Source organism: Penicillium chermesinum (assembly GCF_028974085.1).
Source record: "Penicillium chermesinum strain IBT 19713 chromosome Unknown utg000004l:1.0-3345178.0:1.0-3348027.0, whole genome shotgun sequence".
Taxonomy (NCBI): Eukaryota; Fungi; Ascomycota; class Eurotiomycetes; order Eurotiales; family Aspergillaceae; genus Penicillium; species Penicillium chermesinum.
This window is the reverse complement of record NW_026695314.1, coordinates 2,089,014-2,102,492: the sequence shown is the minus strand read 5'-3', so window position 1 is coordinate 2,102,492 and position 13,479 is coordinate 2,089,014. Positions and strand designations below refer to the sequence as shown.

At 51.6% G+C, this 13,479-nt stretch overlaps 4 protein-coding genes across 4 annotated transcripts; 2 read left to right on the top strand and 2 right to left on the bottom strand.

The window, feature by feature from the left end:
* Nucleotides 1–98: 98 nt before the first annotated feature.
* On the top strand, nucleotides 99–1,180 carry N7468_005676 (60S ribosomal protein eL19; the record flags this gene model as incomplete). The annotated part of the gene is made up of 4 exons (XM_058474972.1): nucleotides 99–223; nucleotides 395–664; nucleotides 759–909; nucleotides 1,031–1,180. The coding sequence occupies 4 exons, from the start codon at nucleotides 99–101 to the stop codon at nucleotides 1,178–1,180; spliced, it is 696 nt and encodes a 231-aa protein (XP_058330712.1).
* A 1,703-nt stretch (nucleotides 1,181–2,883) lies between these two features.
* On the bottom strand, nucleotides 2,884–4,140 carry N7468_005675 (uncharacterized protein; the record flags this gene model as incomplete). The annotated part of the gene is made up of 1 exon (XM_058474971.1): nucleotides 2,884–4,140. One exon carries the CDS (start codon nucleotides 4,138–4,140, stop codon nucleotides 2,884–2,886), a length of 1,257 nt encoding a protein of 418 aa, XP_058330711.1.
* Nucleotides 4,141–6,744: 2,604 nt separating this feature from the next.
* On the top strand, nucleotides 6,745–8,578 carry N7468_005674 (uncharacterized protein; the record flags this gene model as incomplete). The annotated part of the gene is made up of 3 exons (XM_058474970.1): nucleotides 6,745–6,769; nucleotides 6,855–8,260; nucleotides 8,327–8,578. 3 exons carry the CDS (start codon nucleotides 6,745–6,747, stop codon nucleotides 8,576–8,578), a joined length of 1,683 nt encoding a protein of 560 aa, XP_058330710.1.
* Nucleotides 8,579–9,450: 872 nt separating this feature from the next.
* clcA (putative C6 finger domain protein) lies at nucleotides 9,451–12,748 on the bottom strand (the record flags this gene model as incomplete). The annotated part of the gene is made up of 5 exons (XM_058474969.1): nucleotides 9,451–9,661; nucleotides 9,719–10,268; nucleotides 10,346–10,450; nucleotides 10,515–11,425; nucleotides 11,469–12,748. The coding sequence occupies 5 exons, from the start codon at nucleotides 12,746–12,748 to the stop codon at nucleotides 9,451–9,453; spliced, it is 3,057 nt and encodes a 1,018-aa protein (XP_058330709.1).
* Between the last annotated feature and the right edge of the window lie 731 nt (nucleotides 12,749–13,479).

The window sequence follows — 13,479 nt, the reverse complement described above, 5'->3', positions numbered from 1 at the left end:
TCAACCAATCAACAGCCGCATAATAGACCCACTCTGTCCCGCAACACTCCATATTGGGCTTAGGGTCTAGGTTGCAGCCCTAATGCGAACACTCTCGGATGTGGACTTCGCTTATAGTCATATTAGCTAAGCGTCCCGCCCAACTTCTCACTTGCTTGGATTTCCCCGTACGAGTGCTACGAACATCATCCGCCAACGACCGTCGATACGCCGACATCAAGATGTGAGTGCCAACTCCCTCTAAACGCCCCCGAGATCCCATTCATACAGCGGGTCACTTTGTTTCGCTCTCGTCGATGCCCTGTGGACAGAGAACGGGGGACCCCGTTGATAGTGAAGAGTGGTGGAGATTGTGTGCAAATGGCTGACCCTCGACTTTTTTTTCTCTTTATAGGGTCAACCTTCGCACCCAGAAGCGCCTCGCCGCCTCCGTGGTCGGCTGCGGCAAGCGCAAGATCTGGCTCGACCCCAATGAGATGAACGAGATCTCCAACGCCAACTCTCGCCAGACCATCCGCAAGCTCGTCAGCGATGGCCTGATCATCCGCAAGCCCGTCACCGTCCACTCCCGCGCTCGCGCTCGTGAGCTCAACGAGGCCCGCCGTATTGGCCGTCACCGTGGCCTGGGTAAGCGCAAGGGTACCAAGGACGCCCGTATGCCCAGGTATGCATCTCTTGCTGCGTCTCCATGGACCCTCTGTGGACATGGAATGTCATTCCGCATGAACATGAGAAATCTAATAACTTTTTTCTTACAGCCAAATCCTCTGGATGCGCCGTATGCGTGTTCTCCGTCGCCTTCTCGTCCGCTACCGTGCCGCTGGCAAGATCGACAAGCACCTTTACCACGAGCTCTACCACCTGAGCAAGGGTAACACCTTCAAGCACAAGCGTGCCCTTGTTGAGCACGTAAGTTGATCCCTACAGAACTGGCTCGCCCTATTCCTGCGACCGAGGCCTTCCAACCCCCACCCCCGCGTATCACCTACACGCAAGACCCATGACTGACTCGCTCTTTCTATCAATATAGATCCAGAAGGCTAAGGCTGAGCGCCACCGTGAGCGTGTCCTTAAGGAGGAGATGGACGCTAAGCGTGCGAAGAACAAGGCTCTCCGTGAGCGTCGGGCGGAGCGTGTTGAGGCCAAGCGTAACGCTCTGGCTGGCGAGGACCAGGAGTAAATCCTTTCACAATCCCATTCCGTTCTGTGATGTTTTTCTCGTACGGCGGTGGTGTGGAGGGTGAAGGTCGCCAGCTGGGTTGGATTCGGGATTATGCCCCCTCAAAATATGTTTGCCCCCCTCGGATCCTAGGTCGGCCTTTTCTACTTTGCGACTCTTCCTATAGTCGGCCTCTTTTATTTCCTCACGGAATTCTCGGACGATACACGGGTGTTCTGGTTGGGGAAGTCATAAGGGACATGTGGGGGCGATAGGAAGATGCCATGATGATGTGATACTCTGGCTTCTCTTGTTCATAATGAGAAGGCGAAAAAGGAAACTTTTCTTTACAAAACAAAAACTAAAAACTTCCCCTACCGGCATGGCGCTTGTGTTACGAAATGTTATCATTCCCTTGTGATAGTAGCTCCTTTGGCCCTGTTTTCCAGTCGGCTTTAACCCAACGTAGATTGCCCTTTCCCAGTTGCCCTTCCCCAGTTGCCCTTTCCCTGATGCTCGAACCGACTGCCTCCTAGTCCAAATTTTAAGATCAACTTGAAGGCGATCTTTCATTGGCAGTAGGGGCCGTCTAGAGTTGAGCTCCAAGCTTTCAAGTTGAATCTGGATTTCACTAGATCAAAGACTGAAATACGGAACACTTTCTTATTGTTTGCAATTTGCGCACTCGTATTGGACTCGGAGTAGTTCAACATGAAGCCATGATCCTAAGTCTTATTGACAGATGCGCCTCGTGTCTGGGGGATCTTTGAAAGAACCTTGCACGTTCGGGCATTGCTGTAGGCTACCCAAAGTAAATTTGGAGCTAATACTACAAGCGGTTTCAAGAGGGTCCAATCGCGACTTGTAAACCTTACTAGAGGCCCGAGTGCTCAAGATAGCAAGGAGAAAGGTGCGGGTTCAAAAAAAAAAAAGCTCGACGGGCCCCAAAAGCGTGCTGGCTAGTTTTGGGGCCCGCGCAACTCCATTACCTGACCGGGCCCCGGGGCCCCAAGATCCAACCTTATATAATTTTTCTATGTAACAAAATGTAGTTAACTAGTGTACCCTTTGAAAATAGGACCGGTCTAACCAACCTTTCCAGGTTGAATGCGGGTCACATGATATTCAGGTATTATTCGGGCATGAATCTTTCCTAGATAGTATAAGGGGGGAGCTGAAGGATGGGGTAGGTAACTTAGCACTGTCCTTATTATGTAGTATAATACATGCATCACGTATAAATCATATAACTAGGCCGACCATGCCAAGAAGGATTTTAGGGCCTGGTCAAGTGCTAGAGTTGAGCGGGCCCCAAAAGTAGTCAGGGTGTTTATGGGGCCCGTTGAACTTTGTTTGGGGCCCGCTCAACTGGGTGCCCAGAAAAGCGCCATTAACTATTGACTTCTACTACAGATTTGGCATGATACATCTGTATCTCCAATAGTTCCCAATATGGAGCAGAATTTCTTAATGTACAGACCTGGTGCTTGCATATCCAGCCTTCTCCGAACACCATTGGCTTTCAAGAAAATGAGAATAGAACCGAAACTTTCCAGAACATTCCAGGTATCATGTTATCAGATGGGAGTGCATGTCGTGTCGAAGTGGGCGATTGGTGAAACGAGACATAAAACAGATGAAACGAGGGTTTTGCCAACGTAAGCAACGAAAAAAAAAAAACATGAGGGTCCGGGGGTGGGGAGAGGAATGAGCCATTCAACAGATCAGTCCCTGAATCTCCAGAATCTTTGAGGACTGGGCTTTTTCTCTGAAGTCGGAGGTGGTTCGAGATCGAAGGGATCGCTACGCCGCTGAGGCGTGATTGGGTATATCAAGTTTGGACTGTCCACACTTGGAAGATAAAGTGTACTCTCGCCAACATAATGGGAGCTTTGATAGTTGGAGCTCGGGAGCGGCGAGTCGATCCCCCCGGGAAACCTCTGGCTATCACGCCGGGTCGATCGCGAGTAGTTCGATGCGGAGACGGAGGCGGGTGTTTTAGGAATGGACGGAGGGATCGGCTCATGTTCAGGGTCTGCGAATGGGTCTTCCACTTGGATTTCCTTTTCTTCGTCATGAAGATACAACTTATCGGGAGACCTCACAGGCCTCTTGTTTGAATGCGGAGCCGGTGGGTTTGAATATCTCCTTTGAAGAGCAGTAGGAACGACAGAAATTTCTTTTGAGAGAGAGAGAACCGGCTGAGAGCTATGACGCTGATGGAATGAAGTAATCGAATCGTTGGAGCGAAGCCGTTGGCGGCTGGTCATAGGTTGAGCTTGTTTGGCCTTTCGTCGCCTGCGACGGAAGAGCAAACAACCTGCAATTATCCCAATGGCAGCAACTGCTGCTCCGCCAATGGATCCACCAATTATAGCATTTATATTAGTTTGATGGCCGGACGTATTGCTTGAAGACGCTGTTGAGCCCGCAACGATGCCGGGCAATAAGGACGACGTAGGAGAAGAAGTAGAAACAGATGATGAAGCCGAGGAAACCAGAAGAGATTGAGATTTTGAGGTTGCGGTAGTGATGCCTCCAAAATAGACGGTCGACTGAACTGAAGATGATGCCTCTGAATTCGATGTGCCCAGGCTTGATGAGGTGGTGGATGATTGTGAAGCCGATGTCGAAATAGTCCTTGAATCATACGTAGACAAGGGCTCTCGATCAAATGAACTTGACTCTGAGGCAGAGGTGGATATAGACAATGAGGTAGAGGAGGTCAAGGTGGGTGAGCTCGACGTCGACGACAGAAGCCACGGGTTGGTATAAAGGTTGGAGCTCTCTGGCGATTGTGTAGGAGCAGAAGAAGAAAAGGGCGTGGCCACTCCCTGTACTTGCTGTGATGGGGTACTGGAGACCAGAGAGGTACCGGGAGTCTCGGTGCTAGCAATAGACGTCTTGCTTGGAGATTGAACACTCTCGGTCGCAACGGGCGATGTGCTTATGGGTGAGCTATTTCCGCTGCCATTGGTCATTTTTTCTCGGCTGCACTAGTTTGGGGCCCTTGGGGCCCATTGATCATCTTGGTCAGAGAGACAACTGGGGTTTGAGGTGTGATCGAATGAACAGGAGTCGCCTCGCCAGGAGGATTAACTGCTATCGTGTAAGTCCGCGTCGGACGGACAGTCTCAGTCAGAACCGAAGTCAGCGTAACAACAGACATCAAATTGACACTAGGGGGTCCTCGAGATCGTTGTTTGTATGAAGTGGCTGAAGAGGATGCCGGCGAGGCATTTTGGATATCAACCTCGCCCATCGGCGAAGAACACGGCCAAATCTGTGCTCGCGCGTGGGATGCTGCAAAAGCCTTTGCCTACCCGACATGTATTAGGACAAAGATGCAATACATCTCAACAAAAGCACACTATTAGATCCTCCTAAAACCGCTGTCAAAGTAATGATACCGCTGCATAGTACAGTGAATGATGGTTTTTTTCCCCTTTCGCCGCGATCACAATGCTTCCGAGCACAGCTGGGATTGCGAATTCCCCAAGAACCGGGAAAAGAGGAACTCAGCATCGCGATAGAATATTTAGCGCCAAGGGAGGATTTAATACACATGCAAGTGTTGCATCGTCCCTAGTCAAGCCCCCTCTTCAAGGGGCCCTTCAGGGTGTTTCTGTTTCATGTTGGAGCTAGCGCTTCCAGTGTGTGAGCGTGACAGCGCTTAGAACGACCCCGGGAAGGCCGGCCCAATGACAAGCTGGTCAGCCTTGCCAACTGGGGCATTCCCTTTTTTTCGGTTCAACTCATCAATGTGATACTCGAACGCCCTGCACGGGGGTCCCTGGTCGTGGGAGCGAGAATCCAAAACGGAATGGTGGTTTCGTCACCGGGTCAACAATTGGATCAGTCGAATGTCAAGGCGACCCTTCTCCGGGGGCGAGATTCCTTATTATGCCTAGCCAGAGGCTCCAGGGCTATGAGCATACACTAGTTCATTGGGGGGTTATAATTTTAGACGTCGGGCCCTGGGGCTATTTGCGACAAAGGCGTACGGGTGTTTTTGGCAGTCACTGACACCGAGGCCAAACGGCTTTGCAGAGATCAAGTGGTGTTTTTTAGGGCAGTGAGATGGCGCTGATCGCCCCTTCGGCGGCCTGTACGCGCCCCTGGGCCCCCAACCGGCAACATAGAAGTAGATCTATAGCCAATGTGACGGGTTCAATCTGTTCACCCCCTAAAACCATTTCCCCGAGGATAAATGCATCATAAATGGGCGGCCCCCTGTTGGCTTGCGAATCGCTTCACCATGTCCAGACTAGTACACTTCAAACATGATAGCCCCGATGTTGTCATTGATCGATTGCTCCGCCAGCGCAATAAGCTCGCCTTCGAATTTTTGCGGACCATCAAGTTTACTTTACGAAACACACCCCTTTAAACAAACATTTGTTGGCGCACCGCAGCTCTGTATCATAGCTGGGTCGAAAACAAGTTCCGTCAAGTTCATTCAGTGAGCTAGCTGGCATCGTACGTCAGGATTTCGACTCTGCGCAGGGCGGCTGGACGGAGCGATGGGATCTGAACAAGTGATGAGGCGGCTATAGGTATTGGCATGCTGCGGAGAGTCTATTTGAAGTAAGGTACTTACCAACCCCACAATATCCGGCGCAGACAAAATCTGGGACGATCTGCCTGATAAGAGGGAGACTCTATGTTTCCTCTACTCAATCCTAGCATGCAAATCGACATCTATCCTCGTTACCCTGGAATCAAGCGAATTAGCGGTTCTCTTACAGCATAAGAAGGCCTCTTATAGAACTTGCCCAAATGATTAGCGCTATTACTTCGATTGCTCACGAATATAACTTATTGTACTCTCTTTCCAATACGATAGCGTGGATGTAGGTCCAGTAGCATATAAGAGGATATGGATAAACGGAGATACCGCACCGGAACCGGAGATAAAACCGAGCAGAATATTTGCCTGGGTTGATGCAGATGACCGACCCGGGGCTTCTTGTCCACTATGTTTAATTTTCTATACGAAATGTCTTGGGGGTTCGACTACACGTAGGCGGGCTGTTTGAGCCGCAACGAGCACGAGACTCGGAATCTTGTGTGTTCCAGTTTGAGCGAAACTCTTGAGTAGCTTTATTGGCCATCGAATAGCAAGCGAATATTGTTTGTCTTCACATGTGGCTTCATTGGCAGCTACCCTTCGATCTTAAGTCAAATTGACGTAGGCTCCACTCCACCAGGGCTGGTCGGAGTTTCATATTTCCACCATAGCTGCATATGAAGTGCTATAATATGACGTATCACAAGCGTACAACCAAGAGGGCAGACCTTGAAAAGCATGAGTAGAGGGCATATAACGTGAATGTGTGATTTCGAATGGTAATGGGGGACGCAGGGAGAGAATGTGGTCAAAGAAGATCCCCAAAGTTGTTTCTACACGGAAAAAGGAAATCCCCACTTCCCAAAGTACCACGGTCCCTCTGCAGACGACCACTTGCCACCTCATTTTGTCCCTTTGTTCCTGAACTCAATCTTGTTACTTGACCCTCCGCCCCCCGTCTCTGTCTGTTCTGGTCTCCAGAGCATGTGAGAGGCTTGTCGTCGAACTTGCTAGGATGTTTGGCTGGGGCAGTGCGTTAGGTGAGCTACGCCCTTCCCCGCCACTCGTGTTGTGCGGAATGCGACACGAGCCCCTCTGCCCAGCAACTAACTTGGCGTCTTCCAGCATTGCCTTCAGCGGCCTCAGAACCTGAGAAAGAACGAAACCCTCCACCACACCCAACTCCGCTAGATTTCCCAGAATGTCAGCTCCCCGATGTCGTCACCGATCAGTCGGACAGCCGTCTTCACGAACTCTTCCACCTGCTCGCCGACATTAAACGACCCCAGGACATCTCCATCCATCGCTTCAAGCCCCTCAACCTCAAAGTCGACAACAATGTGGAGGTATCACAAATGTTTCCCTCGGCGCATGCCCAATCATTGCCGCCGAAGCCTTGGGAGCCCGAGCCCGAGTCCCCCGCCGGGGAAGAGCGCCCACCCCCAGAGATGAGCAATGGCCTCCCCTACCCCCCGAAAGACAAGTACGAGGTCCTCCATCACGAACTACTGCTGGATAACGATGATGTCTTCCGCGAGGTAGCCCGCCTCCCAGTCCGCGAGGGCCGCGATCGTGTCCGCGTCACCCAGACGAGGAAGTTCTGGCCCTCTCTCGAGCGTATGTCACAATACTGGGATAACAGTATCGACAATTACTTTGAGCGCCCCGCCAGTCCGGAGCCGACCCCTCCAGTAGATGATGAGCACGCCACAGAGGACAAGATGGAGGTGGATCGATCAGAAACCAAGACGCCCGCGGCTACCTCGGATGGCGAACCGCCTCCTCGCCCAGTAGTATCGAGGTACACAGGCCGGCGCATTGGCTCTGGAGTGGAAATGCCCGACGATGTGCGTGATGAGACAGTCCGCTCTTTCGTCGAGATGGCTGCCTGGCCGTTCGGCTGCCAGGTCACTGTGCCGACACTGCCACCGCGCCTGACAGTCCGCAGTCTGCTGTTCCCAGTGCGCCAGTCATTCCAGGTGGCGCGATCTCCGCGGGACCGAACGATTGCGCGTAACGGCATCCTCGAGGGCCCAGTTCTCATCGCACAGTGTCGACCAGAGACCGGGTTCAGAACAGACGGCGAAACTCCGGGCGAAGGTCTCGGGGAGGTCTGCGATCTCTTCCGCGAGGTTGGAGGCATGCTTCTTGCCGCCCAAGAACGTGCCCGTGAGGGTGCTCTAGAGGTGCGCCCGGGCGAGGGCAAATGGTGGACTATGGCACCGCGGTTCGGTGGTGCGCCAAACGATGGCATCTTGGATGATTTGATGAAAGGCCCTGGTATCCACGGTATTCCGATCCCGGAGTCCTTGGTAGAGGGTAGTCTCAGCTCTGCTTCCCAGGACCTAGACACAGCGCGCAGGCGGCCCCACGAGCATCCATTTATGACTTCGCTGGCCCGCCGACCAAGTGCCATGCGGAAGCTTACCAGCACGGAGAAGTGGAAGATCATCCAGCCGGGTCCCAGTCTCTGGGATAAGCGGATGAAGTATATGCAGATTGGCAAGGACAAAGGGAGTCCTTTCGATGATGTAAGAACCAGCGCATGGTTAATGTTGCATTGATTTCATTTACTTACATTTCTCGTCCCTGATCAGATTTACATGATCTCTTCGATCAACCACCACATTGCCATTCTACATCTCCGTGTCCACCGCCGATATCTTGATATTCTCACCCACGGAGAGAGCACATTCCCCGAAACTTCTGATGGCTCCGATCAACCATGGCATGTGCTTAAGCTGCAGCGTACGCGCTGGTATGACCTTCTCGACGCAAACGACCGCGTCGAAGCGCTGAAGGGTGTCTGGAGCTTGTTCCACTACCAACAGAGGAAGACAGACGACTAATCATAGTAGATTCATGAAACATTTATTGACCACCGGCAGGCCTACCCCAGAATTATCGCATGCTTATCCTTATCTTCTCTTCCCCTTTTCTCCGTCTTTCATTGAGATGCGGTGCAATATGTACATACACTGGAGGATACGGACCCGTCTATACCGCCCGCACTTTACTGCATGCCTCGAGAACCCCTGGGTCACAGTATCCTGTTGGTTGACGAGCAACCTAGATTCGAAGACAAGAACTCAAATTACAAATAGAAATGTCAGCATTTTTCGCGCTTTTCATGCATACTTCTGCCATCTAGGGTACTTAGACAAGAGCATCTACAACATCATTCACTCAAAGGCTTATTATGTAACGTTTTTTTCTATAAATGCAAAAGGGAGGGGAAGGAAATAATTAAAATAAAGATTTAACTGTGGCTCGTATCCTCTTGACGGATTCTAGAGCTTTCATTGGGGAATAATGGTGAATATCAAATAAGCCGACCGATGGACCCAAACGAAAAAGACAAAATGCAACCCAAATAGCACACAAAGTTGAATAAAAAAAAAAAAAAGAAGAAAAAACCGCACGGTGCCAAGATCGATGAGTTATCAGATGCAAGATGAGAAAAGCCGCACTGTAAACTCCGCCCAAGAGAGTATATATCCATAAAACTCACACATATCTGAGCCACAATGCAAATGAAACTTACCCAAGCTGCGCTGAGCTTGGGCGACGTTTAGGGAGTGCTGAAAAATTATGTAGGGAAGAGTGCATGAGAGACAGGGAAAATTCGGACTTCAAACGCTGTAGTATGTTCGTGGAACATTAGCCGCCAGGGCTAATTTTATGAGGGAAGTTGAAGGCATCGCCGGTGCCAATGAGGAGCTTATGAAAGGTCCAGCGGCTCGCCAGGGAAGGTGTCTTCGAAGATTTCGGTGAGAATTTTCGCGTCGGCCCGGAAGGTTGGCGAGATGTTTTCGTTGCGGAGCAAAAACTTGATTGTCCGGCGCAAAAGACGCTTGAATTTGGGGCCTTCGACGAGCTCTCGGAGTTCGGAGTGGTATGTCGCGGCGAGGACGAGCATGTTTCCGAATTGGCTATGGACAATATGGTCAGTTGAAGAATGGCTGACAAGGGTGTAGAGTAGCACTTACGCATGAGCTGTGCCGAAAATATTGGTGACTACAAGTCGATCTTTGATACCATCGAAAGCCTCTGTACTCTTAATGGCGGAGTCTACACAGACGACACAGGCACGACGAAGCTTGGAAGGGAGATCGTCGAGTTTGACCTTAGGACGCGTCCAGCCATTGGGGAAAGAGGTCGTAGCCATTGGGGCACTGCCCAAATCACTCACTATCCGTGCCATGCCGGAGGCCCGGTGGCCGCCGGTAGGCATGGATGGAGACATCTGCGTCTGAGAAGTAGTTGCTGAACTCGTGGGCGAGTCAACAGCGGCCTGGCCAGCTGGGTATACGCGAGTGCCAGCGTTGCCAAAATGGAGAGCGTGATATAAGAGCGGACGATGGATAATATACCGAGCACCAAAGTATTTGGCTCGCATGCGAGCGGCATTGATATCGTCGGAAATCTCTTGTCCGTCCTTCCAGTTCATGATGTCTGGAAGACTGTTACGCCAGAGATCGAGGTTCATACTTAATGCTTCCTGAACATTGGATGACCAACGCGATTCCGCGCCCGCTTCTATTTGATTGTCAGTAAGATGCCCAAACGTACTGTATCCATGGTTATTTGGGGGGGGGGGGCGGGTCGGTTCATACTCTCTACTTTATACAGGTCAGTATGCACACGATTCAAGACCTTCCGAAGGTGAATTTGCGCAGAGTAGTACAGCATAGTCAGCACGGGATCATGGACGTTATCGTCTGGGAATCCCAGACTGTACTGTCCATTTCGGGAGACCCATCCGACCTTCGGAGCGAGAAATACCACTCGCCGGGATATCAAGCTCGGCAAGAAGGTCACTTTCTAGCTGCAGACAGGTCCAAAAAGCGAAGGTGATGAGATCTCGCATTTTCTCCGAAGCCGCATCGAAACTCTTCGGTGCAATCAGAACTTGACAACATCTTGATGCCTCGGAAATCCAAGCGTGGCTCTGAAATGGGTGAGCTAGCTGACCGGCGTACAACCCTGCCAACAAACGCGCCTGCACACTCTTTAATGTGCCCACGCCTTGAAGAGTACCAAGAATCATGGTAGCATATCCGAAAAAGAACAAGCCTGGAATCACGCGATAATTCTTTGGTCGCCCGGATCCTTCCGTGCCTGTTGCACCGCCTGATATTGGCTTTTGAGGAGGTGTTGGCTCGATTCTTGCGGGGAATGAATGGCTCGTGCTTTGCATTTGGGTATAGAAGGATGAACTGGTAGGCAGAGCCGAGTCAGAGTTGGCAGGAGAGAGAACCCCATTCGCCGCCTGAATACCATTCGGTTTAGGCTTCTTGGGCTGAGAAGGTCCAGGAATGTATTGGTCGTGGTAATCAAGTGGCCCCGCCGGCCCTGGTAAAGGATGAGGGGTTTCACAAATGGCACCCAAGGCAAAGACCAAGAGAATTATTGCGTTATCAATATTCATCTCGTCGCTAGGGTTGAGGTTGCTGTGTCGACTCTCGTGGACCTTGATCGTGTCATTCTCCTGGAAAGGGCTCAAAGACGGAGCAGGTGGGGCACCCCGGGGGGCCTTGCAAGTCACCATAAGATCGCTTACGTTTCGCACCTCGAGAGTTTTCGCGGCAGTAGCCATTGGAGGGCACTGGACAGCCAGTGCAATGCCGCCGTGTGTAGTCAGTAAAAATCTGCCATAAACTTGGCTGGTCCAGGAAGGGGTGGAGCTTGTGCATCTTGCTCATGTAACAGTCATAGTATCGCTTAGCAGTGTCGTACGGTAATGATGGCCAATTGTTATCGTCAATCTCAGGCTCTGGGAGCAAGTCATCAGGGAGCACTGTCCCAGGAGTCTCAAGCTTTTCATTTCCAGCCATGCGGTTTCGCGCCATCACCCACGAGAGGAAACCAGATGAGAATGAGCTTTCACCTTCACCAAAGACACTCGTGATCGGCCGATCCTTTTCCAATTGCATAACATAGTCTTCGTCGTACCCAGGGTCCCGGATGAGACTTTTAATAGATGGCCACATGAGAAGCTTATGAGCCGCTGTTGTATGTTCCACTGGGATTGACAGTTCGCCTTCGTTATCCTGGCCGTTTGCTTGCTCATCAAAACTTGTTGCGGTTGGATCAGCCTTAGCTAGAGCCTGTGACGCGAAAGAGCCTGGCTTTTCATCCAGCATCTCTGTCGGCAGAGTCGTTGGCTCCATCTTTAGGGGGGTGTCACGCGGAGGCACCGAGGAGCGCATTCCCTTGCTAAATTCACCCAGCGTTCTTTCATGGATTGACCCTTGCCTGTCAAGGTTGCTAAACCGTTCCATGAACTTGTCTTCCAATTCCATCAACTTGTCAAGAATGATCTGGGTTGTTTTCTCTTGTTTGTGCGGCGGCACTTCTTTGTAAACGCAGATTAGGTTGTTCTCCTTACAATGACTGCAAGCCGGCCGCCCTTCATCACATTTGGCTTTCCTGGCTCGACACTGGTCGCATGCTTGCTGTGCGCGGGCAGCCTTGCGAATGCGCGCGCCATAGGCCGGGTTTTGTGGGTATGCAGAGTCGTACGGGATAGGTGTGCCCGTAGCAACGGGGGTACTAGCTGGGATCGAGGGGCCGGATGGCATGTACTGTGTTGTTTGCGGGATGGAAGCAGAGGTAGGAGAGGACTCATTAGTACCCGGGGGCTCTGGAGGTGCAAAGCCCATGCGCGAACGAAATTCCGGTGGTGCGGAGTGAGGGGATACCTCGTGAGGAAGTCCATTTGGCGGGCGATAACCGGGGTGTGCTGAGGCGCCTGGGTCCGGGTGCGCGTGTGCTGGCAGGCTATTAGGGCGGCCGTAGGGGCCGTCGAGGGGAGGTTGTGGCAGTTCTCGGTTTGGGATAACTGGATATCCTTGCGGTGGTGGTACATGAGACGGTCCCGCCGGCGGTGGAGGCGGGCGCCGCGGGTCTGGCGCATGGTCGTAATGGGCATGAGCATATGGAGGGCGCCATGGACCAGTTTCATAGATACCGTGAGCGTTATGCGGCGGGGCAGGGCCCGTATCGGGGGGTGGCATGCGGCTGTTCATTAGAAGGATTTCAAAAATGTCAAGGCCGCATAAAAGAGCCAGACAATCCAAGACTTAACTCGCAGACGTTAGGCGCATCCCGAAAAGTAGTTGCAGGGGTCTTGGAGACGATACCGTATCAAAGCAATATAGCTTATTTCATCCGCCTTAAGTGCACATGACGGAGTTCGCGAAACGAGGGAAAGGACGAAGTTTGACAGACGATGGAGGGGGAAGACGCTGTCCGTGATTATGCGCAAGGCAGGAAGATCTGCGAGAGCACGGTTGTCGCGCCCACTAAAACGCTTCCGGCGTGACGAGGGGAAGATAATTAGAATTCTAGCCACAAAATTGGGCGAGACTAAACCACAGCGGGTTGAAGCCGGTAATCTCGAGAATCTAGAGACAAAGAAAAAGTAGCATTAGAATCCGGTTAAGAAAGTCGGGCTTCCCATGTTCTTCAAATGAAGGATCCACCGTATCAGATAGATCGAGGGACTTTGGAGAAAGGGGAAAAGCAACAAGCAGCCCAATGGACGAGCGGAATCGAGAAATATACGTATCAGAGCTCTCGAGTACTCGGAATCCGCATTGGTGATGGGGGTACCAAAACAGGGTAACGGGGGAACAAAATACCAAGCAAAGTACCAACCAAAGTACCAGGTACATTGGGGGGGTGCATGGGGTGGAGTCACTCACCAATGATTTTGTCCTGCCCAGGTTGGCTCTGTCGTAATCGA